The 20,255-nt window shown below is 36.9% G+C and overlaps 2 protein-coding genes across 2 annotated transcripts; both read left to right on the forward strand.

Annotated features, from left to right (window-relative positions):
* The first annotated feature begins 154 nt into the window (after positions 1 to 154).
* On the forward strand, positions 155 to 4,135 carry LOC106111759 (cleft lip and palate transmembrane protein 1-like protein). Its single transcript, XM_013293903.1, has 8 exons — positions 155 to 537; positions 615 to 804; positions 1,000 to 1,133; positions 1,418 to 1,700; positions 1,936 to 2,124; positions 2,611 to 2,777; positions 3,239 to 3,490; positions 3,938 to 4,135. Exons 1-8 carry the CDS (start codon positions 269 to 271, stop codon positions 4,026 to 4,028), a joined length of 1,575 nt encoding a protein of 524 aa, XP_013149357.1. The 5' UTR covers positions 155 to 268; the 3' UTR covers positions 4,029 to 4,135.
* A 1,670-nt stretch (positions 4,136 to 5,805) lies between these two features.
* On the forward strand, positions 5,806 to 19,075 carry LOC106111948. Its single transcript, XM_013294158.1, has 23 exons — positions 5,806 to 6,062; positions 6,995 to 7,252; positions 7,355 to 7,523; positions 7,703 to 7,813; positions 8,368 to 8,601; positions 8,697 to 8,824; positions 9,008 to 9,169; positions 9,882 to 10,057; positions 10,502 to 10,650; positions 10,884 to 11,020; positions 11,390 to 11,528; positions 11,873 to 12,017; positions 12,337 to 12,600; positions 12,711 to 12,842; positions 13,164 to 13,313; positions 13,969 to 14,133; positions 15,084 to 15,303; positions 15,841 to 16,082; positions 16,446 to 16,597; positions 17,169 to 17,396; positions 17,773 to 17,959; positions 18,261 to 18,378; positions 18,879 to 19,075. Exons 1-23 carry the CDS (start codon positions 5,951 to 5,953, stop codon positions 19,049 to 19,051), a joined length of 3,951 nt encoding a protein of 1,316 aa, XP_013149612.1. The 5' UTR covers positions 5,806 to 5,950; the 3' UTR covers positions 19,052 to 19,075.
* The last annotated feature ends 1,180 nt before the right edge of the window (positions 19,076 to 20,255 follow it).

Below are 20,255 nucleotides of genomic sequence, written 5' to 3' on the forward strand. Positions count from 1 at the left end.
TTCACAACTTCTACATTGCAGTAGTACAGAAAAAAATAAACGTTAAAAAAAATGCTTTTCGTTCTTTAACAGTAATTTTCACTACCAAACCATAGCGCTGCTTTTTGGCTGGAAACACCAAAAACAAAGAGTCAAACGTTATGTCACTGTCAAAACATACTAGCTAACTTGATAGCTGTCAGCGAGACCGACGCAGCACACAGTTTCAATTTTGGATTTTGAAAACGATTTTAGTTTAAACAATTACGTGAATGCCTCAAATCTCATTATGCAATTTCTATCATTAAGTTTCATTCTTTCTGTAGTTATAGCAATATATATAATTCACACAATATGGACTTTAGCTGAAATTTTTATACCACCTGAGTGCATTCGTGGCGAGAGATGTTTTTCATCATATTTGATTTCTGATCCCGTGCAGCATCTTGTTTTATTTACATCTGTAAAGCAGTTTCCTCGAGTTGATGGATCCGCAGCAGAATCTGTATCGAAAGTACATACTTCTTTAAAAATTGACTATCGGAAACCGACAACGCTGTTAGTTCGACACAAATTTTTAATATTTTCGTAAAAAAAAAACTGAAGATAAAATAACTGTTTATTATATATTGCAGAGATGTGAATATTAAAATCCCTCGAAAAACTCGAAATAATGGCACATTGTATATGCATGCAGTTTTGTTGGACGAAAGCCGCTTATATAAAGAATTTCGGGAACTCTATGAGACTGAGTCAATGCATACCCTACCGTTAGTTACCTATGTGGAACCTCAGGCTGCAACATTTAATTTACTAAATCAAAATGTAAGTTAGTATATGATTATTATTCACTTATTAGTTATGAATGATTCATAAGACCATTGAATATTTTAAATAATAATTTTATGTACTGATGCAGCCACAGTTTTAAGTTGATAATAAATATTGCTTTCTAGATCCTAATTTCAGTGTAAAACACACTATTTAATTTAAATAAAATAATCATTGTATATGTTTCAGGAGGGTTCAGATAAACCTGTTCAGAAAAGTATAAAACCATATTCGCATATAAGTACATTGGTGCCTTTGTCAGTTCTTACTGATAATATAAAACTTCCTCCAAGTATACCGCCTGAACTGCTGCAGTATTTACGGTATTTGTATTACTTAGTTAAAATATTTAATATAATTAAAAATTTCTAGGCTTATTTTTCTCTTTCTAGGAATTAAAAATACAAAAGCAAGTTGCCTATGTATTCTTCCAGACTATTCCCTACAACAATACCAAATGGCATTAAAATCTGTTTAGCCTACAAACTCTAACAAAAATCTTTTAATTCATCTCAACCTTCACATTTATAATATTAGTAAGATGTAAACAATTTGTCTTCATTTTAAAATACTTTTAATTCAATGTATGATTTTTTTTTATTTTCAGAGTTCGTCATGGAAAATTCCTGCCTATTATCGTGCATAATGTGTTAAAGTCAAGAATGTCACATTTAAAATTAATAAATAACAGTATGTCTGATGTTAACATAACTGTTACTGTAAACCCAACGTCATATGGAACTTTAAGATTGGCTATACATGTGCGTTTGACGTTAGAATTATTGCACAGTCTCGGTTTTGGTGAAAAGGATGTTGATGATGTTAAAGGAATATTTGAAGATACAAATCTGTATTTGTTATCAGCTACTGTGTTAATATCTAGTTTTCATGTGAGTAAATTTTTAGTATTAAATTATTGCATGAAATTATAAAACTTTCAATTGCACATTTTAAAAATGGCTAACAATGATTTTTACTATGAAAATCTCACTTCATTGCCACTATTGGCTTGTAGTTTTGTTTCTCCCTGCATATGTTTTCAATTTATTGACCCCTTAAACATTTGAAAAATCATTGAGGTTGTATTGAATATGTATGAATGTTATGTATAATATCTTTTTCCAGTTGTTGTTTGACTTCCTGGCGTTCAAGAACGACGTGTCGTTTTGGCGCGGCACGCGGTCGCTGGCGGGGCTGTCAGCGCGCACAGTGCTTTGGCGCGCTTTCTCGCAGCTCGTCATATTCTTCTATCTGCTGGATGAACAGACTTCACTCTTGGTGCTAATTCCTGCCGGCATTAGTGCTGTCATAGAGGTGAGTTTACTGTTATTTTTCAAGTCATTGTCATCATAATAGTTGTATTATTACTTCCAATGTTCTTGCTAGAAGTTTTAGTCCTTCCATTTCCACCTTTTTATAAGAAAACGACGACAAGAGGATGTGAATTTGATAGGGAAAGGGAACACTATTATGATGTTTTTATGTACAGTCGCGGTGTTCCAGTTTCAGAAAACTTGCCTTGTTACGTACAAGACAAACTACGGGATAGTAATGAAATGAACCGTGTAGTCAATGTTTGTTCTTGTAAGCGTCCTATTGGTTCGTTCCCGTTCGGGTCGTCTTTGCGTACAAAACGTTCAAACGACATCTTTGAAACAGTCAGATATGAGTACCTCAATAGTACTTTCCTGCATTTGTGTATTAGAGGTGCCTTAGGACCTTCATTTTCTTGCAGAATAGCATCATTTTGGTGAAAATTATTGCTATTTCAAAGTGGTCAATTGTATGATGTTTGTGCAGCTATGGAAGGTGACGAAGGTGGTGCACGTGCGCGTGCGCGGCGCGGACGCGGCGGAGCGGCGCACGGCGCACGCGGACGCGGAGGCCATGCGCTACCTCTCCATGCTGCTGTACCCGCTCTGCGTCGCCGGAGCTCTCTACTCGCTGGTCTATGAACCGCACAAGAGGTAAACAAATTATTATTTTATAGATTAATATGCCACTACGATTTTTACTAGGAAAGTAAACTTGTCAGGACCACAAATACTTGATTTAGCTGATGGCACTGGAAATGCCAGATCATACTAAATTGATTTTAGAATAGATTTTTCATACTGAATCTATACAATGAAAATCCGTTAGTAAGTACCGGCTACCTAATGATGGACTGATATTAAGCGTATATCTATTTTACGAGAGATAATCAAGAAATAAGGGAGAAAAAAGGCAAATTTAAACTTAAAATAACATTTCTTAGGTAGAACACCCTAAATGTAGACTATTTTAGATTTTATAGTCAAAACTAGTGTGGTTTTGTGAGACGATTTTTTTATAACAATGTAACTAAAGTAAATAAAGGCAGATAATGAGACAAGTGAGATAACTGAGAAAGGAGGAGATATGTATGTAACGGGCGGTGTGTGGGCAGCTGGTACTCGTGGGCGCTGCACAGCGCGGTGAACGGCGTGTACGCGTTCGGGTTCCTGCTGATGCTGCCGCAGCTGTTCGTGAACTACCGGCTGCGCTCGGTGGCGGCGCTGCCGTGGCGCGCCTTCATGTACAAGGCCTTCAACACCTTCATTGACGACGTGTTCGCCTTCCTCATCGCCATGCCCACCGCGCACCGCGTCGCCTGCTTCCGGGACGACCTCGTCTTCCTGCTCTACCTCTACCAGCGATGGTGATTACATTATTGTGACCTTTATTATGTAAAATGATAACTGTCGCTCGTGAAATTAAAAAAAAATTGGTAGGCTGTGTTCTTCCAGCGATGGTATATGTGTGTCAAATTTTAGCCAGATGAGTACTGCCATTCTAAAGATATGTCCATATCCATACATATTCAGTATTTATGACATTATTACAAATTTTCTAATATTTCTTGTTAAAGCTTGTTTTAGGAAATAGTCTACGATAGTCGAATGACGGGATTCCACCCCTTAAAGACTAGATAAAATATATTTTACAAACAGGCTAGGTAAAGTCGTTGTGCAGAAATAATACCAGAATAAAATAGAATCAAGATATTTGAAAAAAAAAAACATAATGTGATGCTCTTCTTGTTGGGTTTACCGCCCGAAAGATAGATTTATGTAGTGTTTATGTATTAAATAATGTGCATGTGCAGGCTGTATCCAGTGGACAAGTCGCGCACCGACACCGCCACCAGTATGGTTGACACCCCTGACGAAGAACCACTCAAACAGAAAGAAGATTAACGCATTTTTTTTAATTTTCAAAGAGGCTTGGTGCTATATGAAGCTGTAACTTGTATAGAGTAATATAAATATTAATTGATTTTAATACATTCTATTTTACGATTTTATTTTTGGAATTTTGAAAACTGCGCCATCTACCGGATACTTTATGTATCATTAGATTAAGACTAAGCTCAAAAGATATTCTTCAAATTTGCGTTTTTATCATCAATAGTGAATAATTAAAAAAACCTAATTTTATTAAAATATACGAGAGGTGGCTGATTAGTATTTCTTTTACAATAATGAATTTTCACTGTTTAAATGAGTCCAATTAACTTATTACCTTTAGGCTTATTTTTTTTCTGACTATTTTGTTTTTTTTTATACTGTAATGACATCTAAGTTAATGATAGATTGTTTTTTTTTATTATTTATTTTTTAGCTTAGTCAATTAGTAGTTGTGAACTAGTATATCTATATGGCTATGTGTTGAATGTTTATATAAAAATATTTATCATATACAACTAGCTGTTGCTTGCGACTTGGTCCGACCGGAATTTAAAAATGTACTATTAAATGTAACTCATTGATTTAAATAATTTCAATAGATACAAAAATTCAAGTCTTTCCATTTTATATTACTATGAGTTTGGATGTTAAATCAAGCAGTTCAAGCTAAACAGATATAGTCTACGATTCGAAATTCAGATACAGATGAAAAAATCGTTTTTATCTGTATCTGATTTTTTTTTTCTTTATTTATTTTTATTTAAAAACACTGGCTATTACAGGGAATAAAACATTCCTAGATTTTAAACTTAACGTGATTCGGTTATCTATTGACTAAGACTGGTTGATATTTAAGGAGTTGTAATAATAAAAATAAAAACTTGAAAAAAAAAACACATTTATTCAAATACTGCTCAAAATTGTTTAAAGTAGTTACATTTTGTAGTAAAATTACTCATTAATTAGAAGTATTTAGAAAATTATTTAGTTTAAAAAGGTTTTTTTATGTCTTGCCAACCTCCTGTTTAATTACATTTAATATGTTTAAATACATTATATTTGGTATCTTAAATAAGTACAGCCTAACCAAGAATATAAAAATTCTGCCCTAGGGTTAATTATTTTAATCGGCTTCTTCATACATCACTTTTTAATGTACCCAAAGAAATTAGTTCTATAATTTTGACAGCGAGAATTTTCATATTTCTGGACAGGCTGTAAAGCTTAAAAATTCCAATGCAAAAGCAAACAAGATTATTTTGCTTAGTTACAAAATAAATGAAATTTTACACTAAAACAGAAGTTTTTTACCATGATAATTTCCTAAAAGAATGTTTTTACGATAACTTGACACAAAAAAACTTGTGGTTAAAATATATAAATAGTCGTATTAATTGATTCAGGTAGAGTATTAAAAAATATCGTCTGAACGTGTAGTTTGTTTTATTGATAATTTTTGGTTAAATAAAATGTTACACCTAATCATTTCGAATAACGTTTGTGAGTCATAGTTGTCTCTATTTTTTTAATAAATCATGTTTTTACAAGTGTTTCGACAATGGAAACTTACGGGGAGGAAAAAAAAACACGTGACATTTTATAGCAGAACCTTATTGCATAGACGTTCGAGTTATTTTGCAATGACAAATTATTATATGCATTTAAAACGATTAAAAGGAATGATCTGTTGTCCTTTAGATTGCATTATCTGATTATTCATTATGTTTTGTACATTTTTATTTAATGAATATGTTGTTAACCGGACGCTTATCGTGGGTAATGATAGTATACGAAAAATGACTGATTAGCGAGTCGCGGACACCGATTCATTCCTTACGATATTCATAAACCGTACGGTAGTGTCTGCAATAACAAAAACCCACAATATCTGTCAAAAGATTATATGAGTAACGTCAGTAACAAATTTTGATATGGATTTATATGATATCCTTCTCCAGACAGGATTGATAACATCCGCATTTGTTTTATATTTATTATTTTTAAGGAGACCCACCAAGAAAACTGGACCTTACAGAGATAAAGGTTAGTTTACATTTTTCGTATATATTTATGTTTAATATGTGTTAACATCTCTTATCCAATAGCAAATTTATAACCGGTTCTTTAGTCTTTGAAATAATGTTTATTTTGCGTGTTCGCGGCTTATTTTTTACAGCTCTATGAGAACGCAAATCAATTAGAATATTGAAATGTCCTTGAAACAATTGTATTGATGTATTTTTCTATGGATATAAAATGACAAAGAGTGCTAGATGTTAATAAGATTAGATTCATAATCGTAAGAATAGCTTGCGTTTTTTTAATTACAAATCTGACTAAGAAATTATGTAATCAGGAAATATTTTAAGCCGCTTTAGGCTTTTTGGGTGCTACATGAGTTAATTCTTCCTTGTACTAATCAATTAAACAATTTAGTAGACAAGGTCCTTCCTTTATTCATATAATCAATATTTGAATTACATTGATTGTATTCGATAAGCATTATAAATAACTTTATAAATGAATAAACACAGCGATTTCACAGTAACAATGGATTGGTTTATATTTATGTCAGTAAATAATTACTAAGTAGGGTTGGCGACAAACGGGCGGTATTGTTATCTCATTTTTTTAGGGAGAATGAGCGAGATGAAATGTTTTTGTACTACTGTTTGACACGGTAAATCTAAGCTAAAAGTTGATATTTTACTGGTGACTGACTTTCACTCGTTGTCCTTTCATATTCGAATTGCAGTATTACCGACATCTATGTATAGTTTTGTGTCTAGATTATGCTAGGAATCCGATATGTACCGATTGAATTTCTTTGAAACCGACTCCGATACGACACCATGACCGCATTTATGAGAAATACGACAGACAAGTTGCACTAAATATTCGTGTTTTCCCTTCGCCAATAAAGAGTATGTTTGCTCATATAATTAGAGTTCTATACTGAGATATTTCTTTTACAGAATGGAATTACATAATAAAATATATCTTTGCACGTATCGCTGTCAGGCGATGGAAATCACGGTTTCCTTCAAAGTTCGTGGTGTCTGAGAAGAGTAAAGAAAGGCTGACAGAAGGATGGGACGGCATCTCAATACGAGCGTCTGCGCCAGATGGCGCTACCGTGCTGTTTGGTATACGCAAAATATGCGGTCGCAAGCCAATGGCGGAAGTTACTCTGTACGTGAAACTAGCTGATGGTACTTCATATAAATTGCCATGTAAGTATTACAAGAAGAAAGCATACTAAAGTAAGGTAGTTTTTATGTCATCATTAAACACATTGGTGAAATATTTTACAGGAAATAAATGTATTTTTTTAGGTTATTCTGAAACATTAGTAGTTCCATGGGAAGGTATAGAAGACGGATGGAGCGCAGGGGGATTGAAAATACAGATCCTTGAACCTGAACAAAGACTGAGAATCTTGTACAACGGCTTACTAACGAATTCCGTCGACAATACTACACAGCATGTGCGAATTAATCTTATGTTGGTATATTTTTCATATACATTACGTGAATGGTGACAGACTTAAGAAAGGAGACGACTGAATTGACGAAAGATAGATTAAACCGATGAAGACCAATTGATATGCTACTCTATTCCTCTTCTTTAAGTGCCTTTTAAGAAGGTTTCGGCCGCAGTTACAATTGGTTCTCTTCCATCAGTTGGTGTTCAGCAACAAGTGTGGTGCGGCACCCTGCCGACTGGAGCGACCAGCTCGCAGCACACGCGCTGGCGTTGGACACCTGGCGCGATGGCTCCTGGACTCAAATACTGTATGTACTAAGAAAAATGATAAAACACTACACTCACTATAGTATAACTAAATAAAAGTACTACCATATGTCACACTGTATGTGGCATTGAACGTCATCCGTTGTCTCGTTGATTACTAAAGTGGGTTACTATTACGGTTAGATTTACAATTGCGATCGAGTTATAGTGCACTTACATAAATAAATTTTCACAAATTACACTTAGTATTTTTATTATAATATAAGATGGTAAACGAGCAAGCGGCCACCTGAAGCCGCCGAAATTATGAAGTGACCGCTACCCATAGACATCCGCAATTGCAGATGCGTTGCCCACCCTTAAACAACGAAGGAGGAGACGCACATAAAGATGATATTTTCCTATAAGTCTCCTTCAACGTAAAATCCATTTTTCCTTCCCATCCTTCTCCCACTTCACGCGTTTCTTTTGTGTGGTCGTGGTATGTCACCAGGCGAGCCGACTCATTCGTGCGAAGAGATAAAGCGGGCTGTACCACTGTTAGTATAAATAAGATTGTGAATGTTTGTATTGTATTAAATGTCTTGCTCCGCAGAAGTAAATTCGGGCACAACAGCTGGCTGCAGTTTGGCGCGGTGCAGGGCACGCTGCAGACGTTCGAGGAGGAGGGCATCCTGCAGAGGAAGGAGCGGCTGCGGCTGCGGGGAGTGCGCGAGAGAGGCTGGTCACGAGACACCTGTCCTAGACGTACACTCACACTAACCGCCGCCGCTAAGGACGGCACCGCTATTATGCTGAGAGGACTTTCATATAAAAATATTTTTAATGAGTAGGTTGAGTACTTTATTCCTAGCAGTTCTCATTTTTAAGGATGTCAGTAAATATGGAATACATTGTTATAGTTGTAATGTATGGTCTTTTCAGATTAATCTCTGGCTTCGTGAGATTTCCTGACTACACGATTAAACCTTTGACCGCCACAGATCTCGTTATGTCAGAGTTTTGTGAAACTCCTGAAGGAATACCGAAAGCTTACACAATAACTTGTGTAGGTAAGTTACAATTTAGAAGTCTCGTTATATCTATGACTCATATACAATATAAGGAAGAAATATTTTTTGAAATGTTTGTTATGAGTAAACTCAAAAACTACTGGGCAGATTTGAAATATTCTTTCACTTACAGATTGCTATATTATCCCTGAGTGATTTAAGCTTTGTTTCATAATTTTCTAGCAAATGGTCGCAGTTTAAAAGTGGTATTAAGAATAAACGACGACGACAGTAAAGCGATCTCCAGTGCGCCACTCAGACAAGACATTATCTACCGAACTCTAGCTGTGGAAATAAATGGAGAACATGGCACTGGTATCTTAGAGTTGACATACGAATCTTCGGGTATGTTATAACGTTAGCTATCTCTTTTTTTTGAAAGAAAATAAAAAGGATGACAATATTGCGAAATGAGTTACGGCAGTATAAATACAAAATAGTTTAATCGTCAAAATGTTTAGCTATTAAAACTATGAGAATAAATAGCTTTTGCCAGCGACTCCGACCGCGTGGAATTAAAACAAACAAAGTATGTAGCCTATGTGTTCTATACAAAATTTCACTCAGATCCATTCAGCCATTTAGGCCACAAACAAAGATCCATGTTATTTATTTATAACACGGCTAAAACTCACGTGGGAACTTTCGGTGTAGGCACCGACCAGTTTCGAACCCGTAGGGGGTCCTTCTTCAGGGTGAGTGGATGCCGGCTTTATTCGCTATCGCGTCGCGACGGTCACACCGAAAGTTACACCGAAAGTTCCCACGTGAGTTTTAGCCGTGTTATAAATAAATAATATAGTATAATGTCTCACGAAAGTTTTAATAAGTTAAAGATCCATGTATCTAAACTTTCACATTTATAATATTAAGGACTTGTCCCACCAAATTAAAAATTGTCTGAAAACAATCGAACGTGTAATATACGCGACGGAAGTGTTGGATTTGTATCCCTTATCTGACAGTGACGTCATTTTTAAGCTATCTGAGCCTCTATCAGCCAGTGGCGGGACGAACCCTAAGTATAATTTTTTACGGATTACATTCCAATTTTCAGATAAAACGCAAATCCTTCCACAAGCACCACAGACACTTTTAAAATGGTTAAGTGAAGACAAGGCCGGTGCAGTGGGGTACTGTGTGACTTTGGAGGAGGTGGCGGCGGCGAGCCCCGCGCACGTCGGCGGCAAGGGCGCCTCCCTCGCGCTGCTAGCTTCGGTACAGAACGACGAGGTACAATGTCACTTTAAACTTAATCTTACGAACATTATATGAGGTAGAATGGTTTTAATAAATCATTACTTTAAAAGGAATACTAGATCTCTAGATTTTGCTTATGTAAATGTCATACATAAACGATATATTTTTGGTAACAATGACCCTGACATATTTTATAACTTTCTGATCTTACTTCTTACTATTATAAATGCGAAAGTTTAAATGGATGGATGTTTGTTAGGGCTTGTAGTCCAAACAACTGAACGGATATCACTAAAATGTAGTACAAATGTAGAACATAATCTGGAAGAACATAAAAGTCACTAAGTTGTTTTTTTAATTCTGCATAGACTTAGTCGCGGGCGACAGCTAGTAAACAATATAACTTGAGTTATTAAGACTATTGGTAACTATAACTGTGGTCTTTTTGATGTTGGTATAAGGGGTTGTGATTTCCAGGGTTACAAAGTGCCTCCCGGTTTTTGTTTGACCACAAAAGCTTTGGAAAGGCAACTAGAAGTGTACCCGGAGTTAGTTCAGGCGATACAAGCGATAGAGGCTGCTAATGAAGATTACGATGAAAGTGTATTCAAACAGAAATGTGAGATGTAAGTGAAATATGGAAATAAATGTAATAAACATAGCCTCTGTTACTCATTGATAACGTAGCTTTTTAATGATGAAAGAATTTTTGAAATCGGCCCAGTATTTTTTGAGTTATTTTAATGCATACAAATATACAAATATTTTCTCTTACAATATAAGTATAGATAAATATGTTTCCTATAGATTGGTGATAGATAACTAGTAAATTTTTAAAAATACCCATTTAAAATTTCAGAGCCGTAGATTTATTTATGAAAACTGAAATATCAGAAGACGTCGAAGAAGAAGTATTGAAGTACTTGAATGATTTGGGAATAAAGATTAAGGAGCAAAATTTTAGTACAGAAGAGCGCTTTGCCGTCAGATCATCGGGTGAGTTTCTTTCAAAAAACGACGTATTTATTTAGTAGACATGTGACCTACGTAGGAAACTTTAAAAATTTTCTCAGCTCTTTTACTTCGAGCGTGCGTTTAGTCTCGCTTTGATTCTGAGCTTATATGGAGGTGCACACTACTTTTTAGTTGTGCTTAACATTTGAATTGGCTGCGAAAAATTGACAACCACAAAACATTTGTGTAGTTAATGGTGTGTGCCGCTCTTTTAGTTTAAAGTTATCTTTTTTAAAATTAAGGCAATATCGATTTTTGAGCGATTTCCCAAGGAAGTACTCAATTCGTCTGTATGTTTTTTTTACATTTTGGTTAGACAATGGTCAGTTTTGACGATTCCCATGTGAGCAGGTGTGTGCGAGGACAGCGAGGCGACGTCCGCGGCGGGGCAGAACGCGACGGAGCTGGGCTGCGCGCGCGGCGGCGTGCTGCGCGCCGTGCGCCGCTGCTGGGCCTCCATGTTCGCATTTAATAGTGCATACTATCGCAGGTAAACGTTGTTTGTACAAGTCCATAATTCATAATTTTGTTTTATTGTGAGTTTTCTAATTTTGTATCAAAAAAATCATGAAGAAAACCGTTAATGATATATGCTATCACGGACTTTTTTGTAGAACTTTTTTAAATCTACAATTCTTTCATACATTTTTATATACCTCTAATGGTTTAAGCAGCGTCAGCCGAGAAATACGCTGTTTAATTCTAGTATTATATATTTTCAGGTTTTTTAATTTGTTTTTTCTAAAAATTAAAACTTTAGATGGCTGTCCTGATTATTTAACCTAATGGTGCTTAAAACAAAAAGCTTTTTCCCCATCGATATGGTAAGTGCAGACAAAACGGGCAGCCGTGCGCGTGCGGCGGCGGCGTGGTGGTGCAGGCGCTGGCGCGGGCGCGCGTCGCCGGCGTGCTCTTCACACGCCACCCGCTCGGAGACCCCTCCACACTCCTCATCACTGCCAACTACGGTCTTGGAGAGGTAATCTATATCCCCTTCCTAGGTAAAACTCTCTTCTCCTAACTTGTTTCTCGTGTAGGCTTTACTAATTAACTTCTCTCTGACATCTGCGTCTGAGACTTGGCAGTCATGTCTTTAAGCATTTGAAATTCGCTCTCTATTTGAAAAAACAAACTACGATTACAAAGTTTTTTATGTAAATTACGTTAAAGTTAGGACTAATATAACCTAATTGTGATTATTCAAGCAGGGTTTTGGATATGAAATCTCACAAAGATATCTAAATCAGGACAACAGTGTATTTGTTGAATGTTCTGTGATTTTTCTGCTTTATTTTTAGAGTGTGGTCTCCGGGTCAGTTGAACCAGATTCGATAATAGTAAAGCGTGATCCAAATGGACTTAGGATAGCTAAAATCGATCTCGGATCGAAGAAGGAACGAGTGAAACCCGATGGCGATGGAGTGACTGTAGAATTGGTCTCCGAAGAAGAGAGGAAGATGCCATGTCTCACAGTGTCGGAGATATTAAAGTTGGCAAAAATAGGAGTTTCACAAGAAGAACTTTGGGGCGCGGGAAGGGACATAGAATGGGCTATTTGCGATGTAAGTTTTTGGAAAACTTATATTGTAATTGGTATTTTTAAATGTTGAAAACGGAAGGTTTTTCGCATCGAAGGATTTTTTTTTACTTATATTTTATTTTATTATTTTAGGGTGAAATATATTTATTACAAGCTCGTCCTATCACGTCGTTAGAGCGCTGGACAGAGGAGGAACTTTTACACGAGTTGGATTTCCCCATCATGTCTGATGATGAACTGCTCACATTCGCTAACACAGGAGAGGTATTCTTATCTTACTAATGTTATAAATGTAAAAGTGTAGATGGATAGGTGTTTGTTATAATTTATTGCCCAAATTGCTGAACGAATTTCGATGAGATTTGGCATGGATTTAGAGGATAGTCTAGAAGAATACTTAGACTATTCACTTTTGTTTTTTTAACGCCAAACAGACGGAGTCACGGGCGAAGGGTAGTTTCAAATAAATTTAACGAACTTTAAGCCTCTCTTCCAAATATACAGGCACTAATCCAGTTTGTTGCATTTACAATACATAAGCAAGTAACCAAAAAGAATAGGTTAAAATTTATTGAATTTTTACAGGTACTTCCAAAACCTCTGACACCTTTGACTTACGACTTAGTGATAACACCTCTCCAGAGAGGCATCGACAGTGTGATCGGATGCAATGGCGACCACTACGACCGCAGCGTCGCCCTCACACACAACAGATGTGCCCTCGTTCTTTATAACGTAAGTTGAATATTTACACTGCCAAGTTTTCAAACACAGAAGCCACAGGCGTCGCCAGCCCATGATGTAAGGGGATATAGTAATTAAGGGCTAGAAGTAAGCTTTGGTTCCAATGAGAATGTTTCGATGAAAAATTAACATGTCTTTTTGAGTTATCAAAACGGGTCTCTTGTTATTGCAGGAACCTTAGCATTTGAATTCATTTCTTTATTGTTTTACTAACTGTTCCCATGCGACTTCAGCATAGTATACAAATTTCATTTTATTGTTCTCATTTGTCAAATTATCACTTGCAAATGTCAAAATGACATGACATGATGACAAAGCATGGCAACCTTGCTTCCTTGATGTTGGCAGCAACTTATGGTCTCTTTCCCACATTAGGGTTTTTATCCAAAAAAATTACCCCTAAGTTTAACGGCGTGAAAATATATACCCTAAAGCGTGACGTAAGTGTAGGGCTCTTTATAAAAAAAAGAGTTATTCGAAAATATGCTGTAATTGCTGACATCGTAGGCAAAAAAGAAGTGTGTGTTTACGCTTTATTATAATAATATAAATTTAAATTTTTGCCTCTCTAGCTGCCTACCTCTGGTGACGCCGATGACAGTTCAATTTGTAATATCTCTTTGAATGTGTGGGTATGACATTCCAGTCGGTGTACCGTCGCATGCCGCCTCAGATAGACGTCGGTATCCGTATGGTGGAGATGGCGGTGCACGGGCACAAGGTGGCCGACGAGCGCGTGCTCAGCACGGCGCTGCACCGCCGCCGCCCGCGCCTACTCGACAGGGCACTCACTATGGCCTCCATGATTAAGGTTTACAAACAATTTAGTGCTTTAAGATTTAACTATAATGTGATATTTATAGGTTAGCGTGGATCCATACCACGATGATGATTATGCAATGATGGGGACATAATTACAGTGGTAGTGCCCGCTTTAACATCTTAGCAGGAATGGGCCGGCACGCCCCCAGTAATACCACGACCACACAGAAGACAGGCGTGAAATGGAAGCAATTCCGTGTTTCGTCTGATGAGTGTGGTGCCGGAGGCCTAATTTTAGTCCCTTTCTCTTTACCACCCTTTTCTTATAAGAGGAGGCTGGGAAGAGGAAGTGGATTTGACGGTGGAGGATATGTATAGGAAGGGGAAATGTCCTCTTTATGTGCGTCTCCTCCTCCGTCGGATAAGGGTAGGCAACGCATCTGCAATTGCGGATGTCTATGGGCAGCGGTCGCTTCGGATTGAGGTGGCCGCTTGCTCGTTTGCCACCTTATGTTATAAAAAAAAATAAACCAGAAAGTGTTAAGATTGAATGTGGATAGCTAAAGGTAGAGGAAGGCCGAAAACTATGGATGGATTATGTGAAAGAAGATATGCTTAAAGGAGTGCATTGAGATATGGCGACTGATAGAAATGTATGGAAGCAGCACATACTGCACCTTCCGCAGGGACAAGGGCAAGTTGATGAAGACTAAACTATAATATTATAGAGTAAAATGAATGGAAGTCGATGAAGTACGCATATTTATATATACTTAGTATAAGTATATACATATATCTTACTAAAATTATAAATATGAATGTTTAGATGGATGTTTTTAGAAAGAATCTGGTAAACGGCTCTCCATGAAAATTGGCACAGATATAGTCTAGAAGACTGCTTCACCATTTTTTTTAATACCGGACGGAGTCGCGGGCGATAGTTTTTGATACAAAAAGATTGTGTAATTTTACATATTAAACGTTTGAATTTTGTTTCAGTCGGTACTTTTTACAAAATCAACAATGAATGATACAATCAAGCGAGTGAATGAGTTGAACTTGGAGATGGAGACGAGCGAGCCGCTGCAGTACGTGCGCGGGCTGCGGGCGCGCCTGGCGCAGCGCATGGAGAGGTTCAGCGCCAACCACAGCCGCACCAGCTCCGCCAGCACCTTCACGCAGTTCATCGCCATGAGCATCCTGCTGGAGGGGAAAGAAGGTCACTTGATATTTTAAAACAATTTCTTAATTGTAAGCGTTTTTTGTTTTTTTTACCGACTTACTAAAAGGAGGTTATCAATTTGTGCATGTTACCGCATATCATCGATCGGTTTTTAGCGAATTCTTTCTTATTTGAAAAGAATTGCTTGTTTGGTTTTAATTCAAAATTAATTTTACCGTTAGAGAAATAGCTATGATTTTACTAACTCGTTGACCAACATACCAAAAGAAGGAGGACTCAATTCGTCTTTATTTTTTTGTAGTAAATAAATTATACTATTGTCATAAAGAGGAAAGACTTGTATTTTTTTATATATATGTATTAGAATAACTCAAAAACTATTGTGCCGATATTACAAAATCCTTCACCGTTAGAAAGGTTATTTATCTATGACTAACATAGGTTATATTTTTATAATCTTTTACGGACGAAGTCGCGAGCAACACCTAGTAAAAAATAAATCTTTTTATTACTGAAAATGTTCTCGTTCAAAAGTGTCATAAAACTATACCGTTTGTTTAATATCTTTTGTAGATTTCACACCAGAACACTGCAGTGAGATCGGCGTGCTGCTGAGTTCCGGCGACGTGGTGTCAGCGGAGGTGCCTCTCGTTCTAGCAGAGATCAGCAGGACGCTGGAGCAGTCGGGCAAGGTGGAGGAGTTCCGCGCGCTGCAGCCCGCAGCCGCCATGCTCTGGTTAAGAAGAAATCTACCTCACGTACACATGGATATCTGCCAGTTTCTAGAACAACACGGTCACAGAGCTATTATGGAGGTAAGTAGAAGAGGTGACATTCTAAAGAATTTAAACCTTCCATACATCTTTGTTAGTCGACCTATCTAAATTTACTACTTTCATAAGTATATATTTTTCGTATATTTTCATAAGTTTATATTATTATCTATTCTTTTGGTTTTCGTCTAGGTAGAGGGTTTGGCTACAAAGGTTTGTAGCCATCTACAATTACTCTTAACACTTGTTTATGTCATCATGATCATCATCATCTCTCTTTCCTTCTTTATTTCTTCACCACCTAGCGCTACTTTTAATTAAAATGAAATATTTAAGCAAGTACTAAATAACAAAAAAACAGTTTCGTGTTTTTGGTGTTTAAATTAGAATTTTCAATGTTTCCAGTTCGATTTAGCGACAAAACCATGGGCACTAGTACCTGAGGAATTCATAAAAGTACTACAAACTATGCCGACGACGAAAGATGAGAATAAAACAACTAGAAGTAACGCAGAAATTATAGCATCTTTAAAGACACCTCAAAAACCAAACACTAGGTATATATCTTACTAGATTCCCCCCCCCCCACCGTTACCAAAAAAAAAAGGTTAATATCTTACTAAAAACTAATATTATAAATGCGAAAGTTTAGCTGGATGGATGGATGTTTGTTAGTTTTTTAAATCCAAAAGCCTCAACGGATTTCGATGAAATTTGGTAAAGGTATAGAGGATAGTCTGGAAGAACACATTAGCTACTCACTTTTGTTTTTTAATTTCACGCAGATCGACTCGCAGGCGAAAGCTAGTTAATATCATAATTGCGAAATTTAAATGTTCACATGTGTGATAGAATTTGTAACATAAACGGCTGAACGGATTTGGATTAAATTTAGCATACATGTAAAGGATAGTCTGGAACAACCTATAGGCTACTTTTGATCCCAGAAATATTCCCATGAATGAACTTATTTTTTTTTGTTTACTCTATAATTCTGCAACGGTTCAACATATTGAAAAGTACAGAGATAAAACCAAGTCTGGAGTACATGGGACACGGTACATTCCTGAAGTCAGGTTCCCGAGGGATGCGCAGATAATAACTAACCAAGTAATTTAACTTTTACAGGAAAGCATTACGTTGGGTTCTTCCTCTTTGCCATCGTTCAGTTCGTCACCGCGAGCAGACGAAGGCGCATCTCATCCTCGCGATACATAAACTGAGGATTTCCATACTAAACCTGGCGAAGCTGCTCGTGCGCCAGTGGTACCTGCCGCATCCTGACCTCGTATTCTTCTTTAGACTCAATGAACTCCAAGCTTATATAGAAAAGAGAAATCCAGCGATATTAAGGAAGTTAGTATTATATTTTTAACTAAACTTTGAATGAAATGGGTTAAAAAACTAAAACTTTAATTCATTATTTCTAAACATACTAATTTTGTTAATCTTACTAATAATGATTTTTTAGATTTTGTAGCCTAATTTGCTAAAAGGATCTATATGATATTTATCACAAATGTAGAATCATAGTTTCCAGACTTTGTCCACATAGGCTACTTACATTTTTTTTAATTCAACGCACACAGAGTCGCGGGCGAAAGCTAGTACATATATACCAATAACTGAGCGCCATTTTTTTTTTGGTTTAAAAATTTAACGTTACGAGTATATAGGGGTAATGAAAGGAAATACGTTGATTCCATTTTTTGATATAATTATTGAAAATCAGGGCTATACAGCGTCAACAGCTGTACCCGAGCTGGTGCAAGCTGAAGTTCGCGGAGGTGAACACTGGGTGGGTGGAGGCGCTGGCGGCGGCGCCCGCGCTGCCCGCCGGTGACGTCATCATACACGCCACCTCCGTCTGCGGCGGGGAGGTGGTGGGCAGGGCCTGCGTCGTCAAGGACCTATCAGAGGTATTATATTTAAGGGTCCATTACATCGCAAACATTAAATTGACTACATTTCGCAAATATATCTTAGTAATTAAAAAAATGCGAAAGTTTGGATGGATAGATGTTTGTTAGAGGTTGTAGACTTAAAGGCCGACTGGATCTCGATCTTGGCATAGATGTAGAACATAGTCTTCAAGAACACATAGAGTACTTGCTTTTGATTTTTTTTAATTCCACGCAGACGAAGTCGTGGGCTAACGCTAGTATAATAAAAGGTATTTGACATGTTGTGTTTCAATTTTATTTAATTACTTCTTATTAGATTAGCGAGTTAAAGTCAGGAGATATATTGATAACTCATTCCACCGACATCGGCTGGTCGCCGTACTTCCCGCTGCTGAGCGGAATCGTCACAGAACTTGGCGGTCTTATATCCCATGGTAAGATTTTCAAATTTATCTGTTTACGAGCTGTTTCCATGCAGCTTTACTTTACTTTATTGTTTACATTTGTCAAATCTTCAATTGTCAAAATTCAAATGCATAAATGAGAAAGAAGGCCTTTAACGTTGGATAGAAATTGTTGATTTATTATTGTAGTTTTTGTCCCTTTCCCGCATAAAGGATTTTTCTAGTTTATTTATTCCCTAAGATTAATAACGTGTAAATATAAAGCCTAACGCATATTGTAAGTGTAGAGTATTTTATTAAAAATATAGTTATTAAGAAGTATACTGTGATTATGGCATCGTACGTAACTAAGTAGTATATGTTAACGCTTTATTATGTAAAGCATAGAAATAAAACTAAGCGACAACTAGATATGCTAAAACCCTGTGGGTATTGCTTTCAATAGTTTTATTTTGTTTTCCAAATTTGTTTTGGTCCAATAAATAAAAAATAAACAATGTTAAATTCATATTTGTTTGTGTGACGTTTAGGCGCGGTAATAGCTCGTGAGTACGGACTGCCGTGTATCGTGGGCGCCACAGACGCCACGCGCGCCTTCGCCACCGGCGACACCGTGCGCCTCTGCGCCAGCGCCGGCTCCCTGCAGAGAGTATATCTACAAACTGACAGTGTGCCGCTTGAATGTCTAGATTGTGGATTGTAGTTGAATAAACGCTTTTTTAAATTACGATTTTTATTAAGGAATTTAAAATGAAACCCATTTGAAATTATCAATTTTTTTATTCAAAAATAAATAGGTCACAGAAATGTCAACAGCATCAAAATGTATAAACATGCAAAAATCCCAATAAATAAAACGTCGAAACAATAAAAATTCTATCAAAGTTCGTAAAATTCTGAAAAAATTAACAGTATTAAAATTTTACTGGAACACTAATCGTACACTTTTGACGCAATACCAAAATTAAAATCTAACAATAAATACAATTCAAATAAAAAAATCCAACCTCAAAATACAAATTCGCACACCAAAGTATTTAAAGACTACTCCAAAAATTCAAGAGCATACGACAATTTTTCTTCCGACAAACTTGTATCATTTATTCAAGTTGCGACATCCATGAGTAGCAGTTCGTAGCAATCAAAGGCGACAGGGCGACCGAACATGAGTACATGGCAGCGGTAGCGCGGCGGCGCCACCGGCCCCAGCAAGTACGAGGCGCGGTACCGCACGCGGCCCACGTACACCGCGCCCACGCGCACCGCGCGCTCCGCCACCGCGCCCGCGCGCCACGCCAGCCACACCACGCCCGCGTTGCACAACACCTGCACACCACATGCATACCACATGCTCACCACGTGCACACCACATGCAAATATGTAAACTGATGAGTTTGATGATTATGGCTGCATGATAGATGTATCATACTAATATACATAAATGCGAAAGTTTAGATGGATGTTTGTTAAAGTTTGTAGCCTAAACTGCTAAACGGATCTCTATGAAATTTGGCATGTATGTAGAGGATAGTCTGGAAGAATACATAAGTTACTTACTTTTATTTTTTTTTTTTATTCCACGCAGACGTATATATACAAGACATTTATGTACAAGTGTAAACACACTTCTTTGTTATGCAGGATGTCGACATACTTTTGAATTATTATTGATAAAAACGTCTACACTTAGAAGTCACTTTAGGCATTATATTTTAACATTATTAAACTTAAAGGGCGAGTAAATTCGAAAAAAATGCTCAGCGAGGAAGGGACTAAAACTACAAGGTAATTGCTATTAATAACTTATAAGTATAACCTTCTTTGTAGCAGCAAAGAAGCAAGGTTACGGCAACCTTGCTTCTTACCATGTTACCATGGTAACTTCAAGCTTTTGCTTGTGTAGATTA

The sequence above is a fragment of the Papilio polytes genome, unplaced genomic scaffold (genome assembly GCF_000836215.1).
Source record: "Papilio polytes unplaced genomic scaffold, Ppol_1.0 DF824146.1, whole genome shotgun sequence".
NCBI classification, from domain to species: domain Eukaryota; kingdom Metazoa; phylum Arthropoda; class Insecta; order Lepidoptera; family Papilionidae; genus Papilio; species Papilio polytes.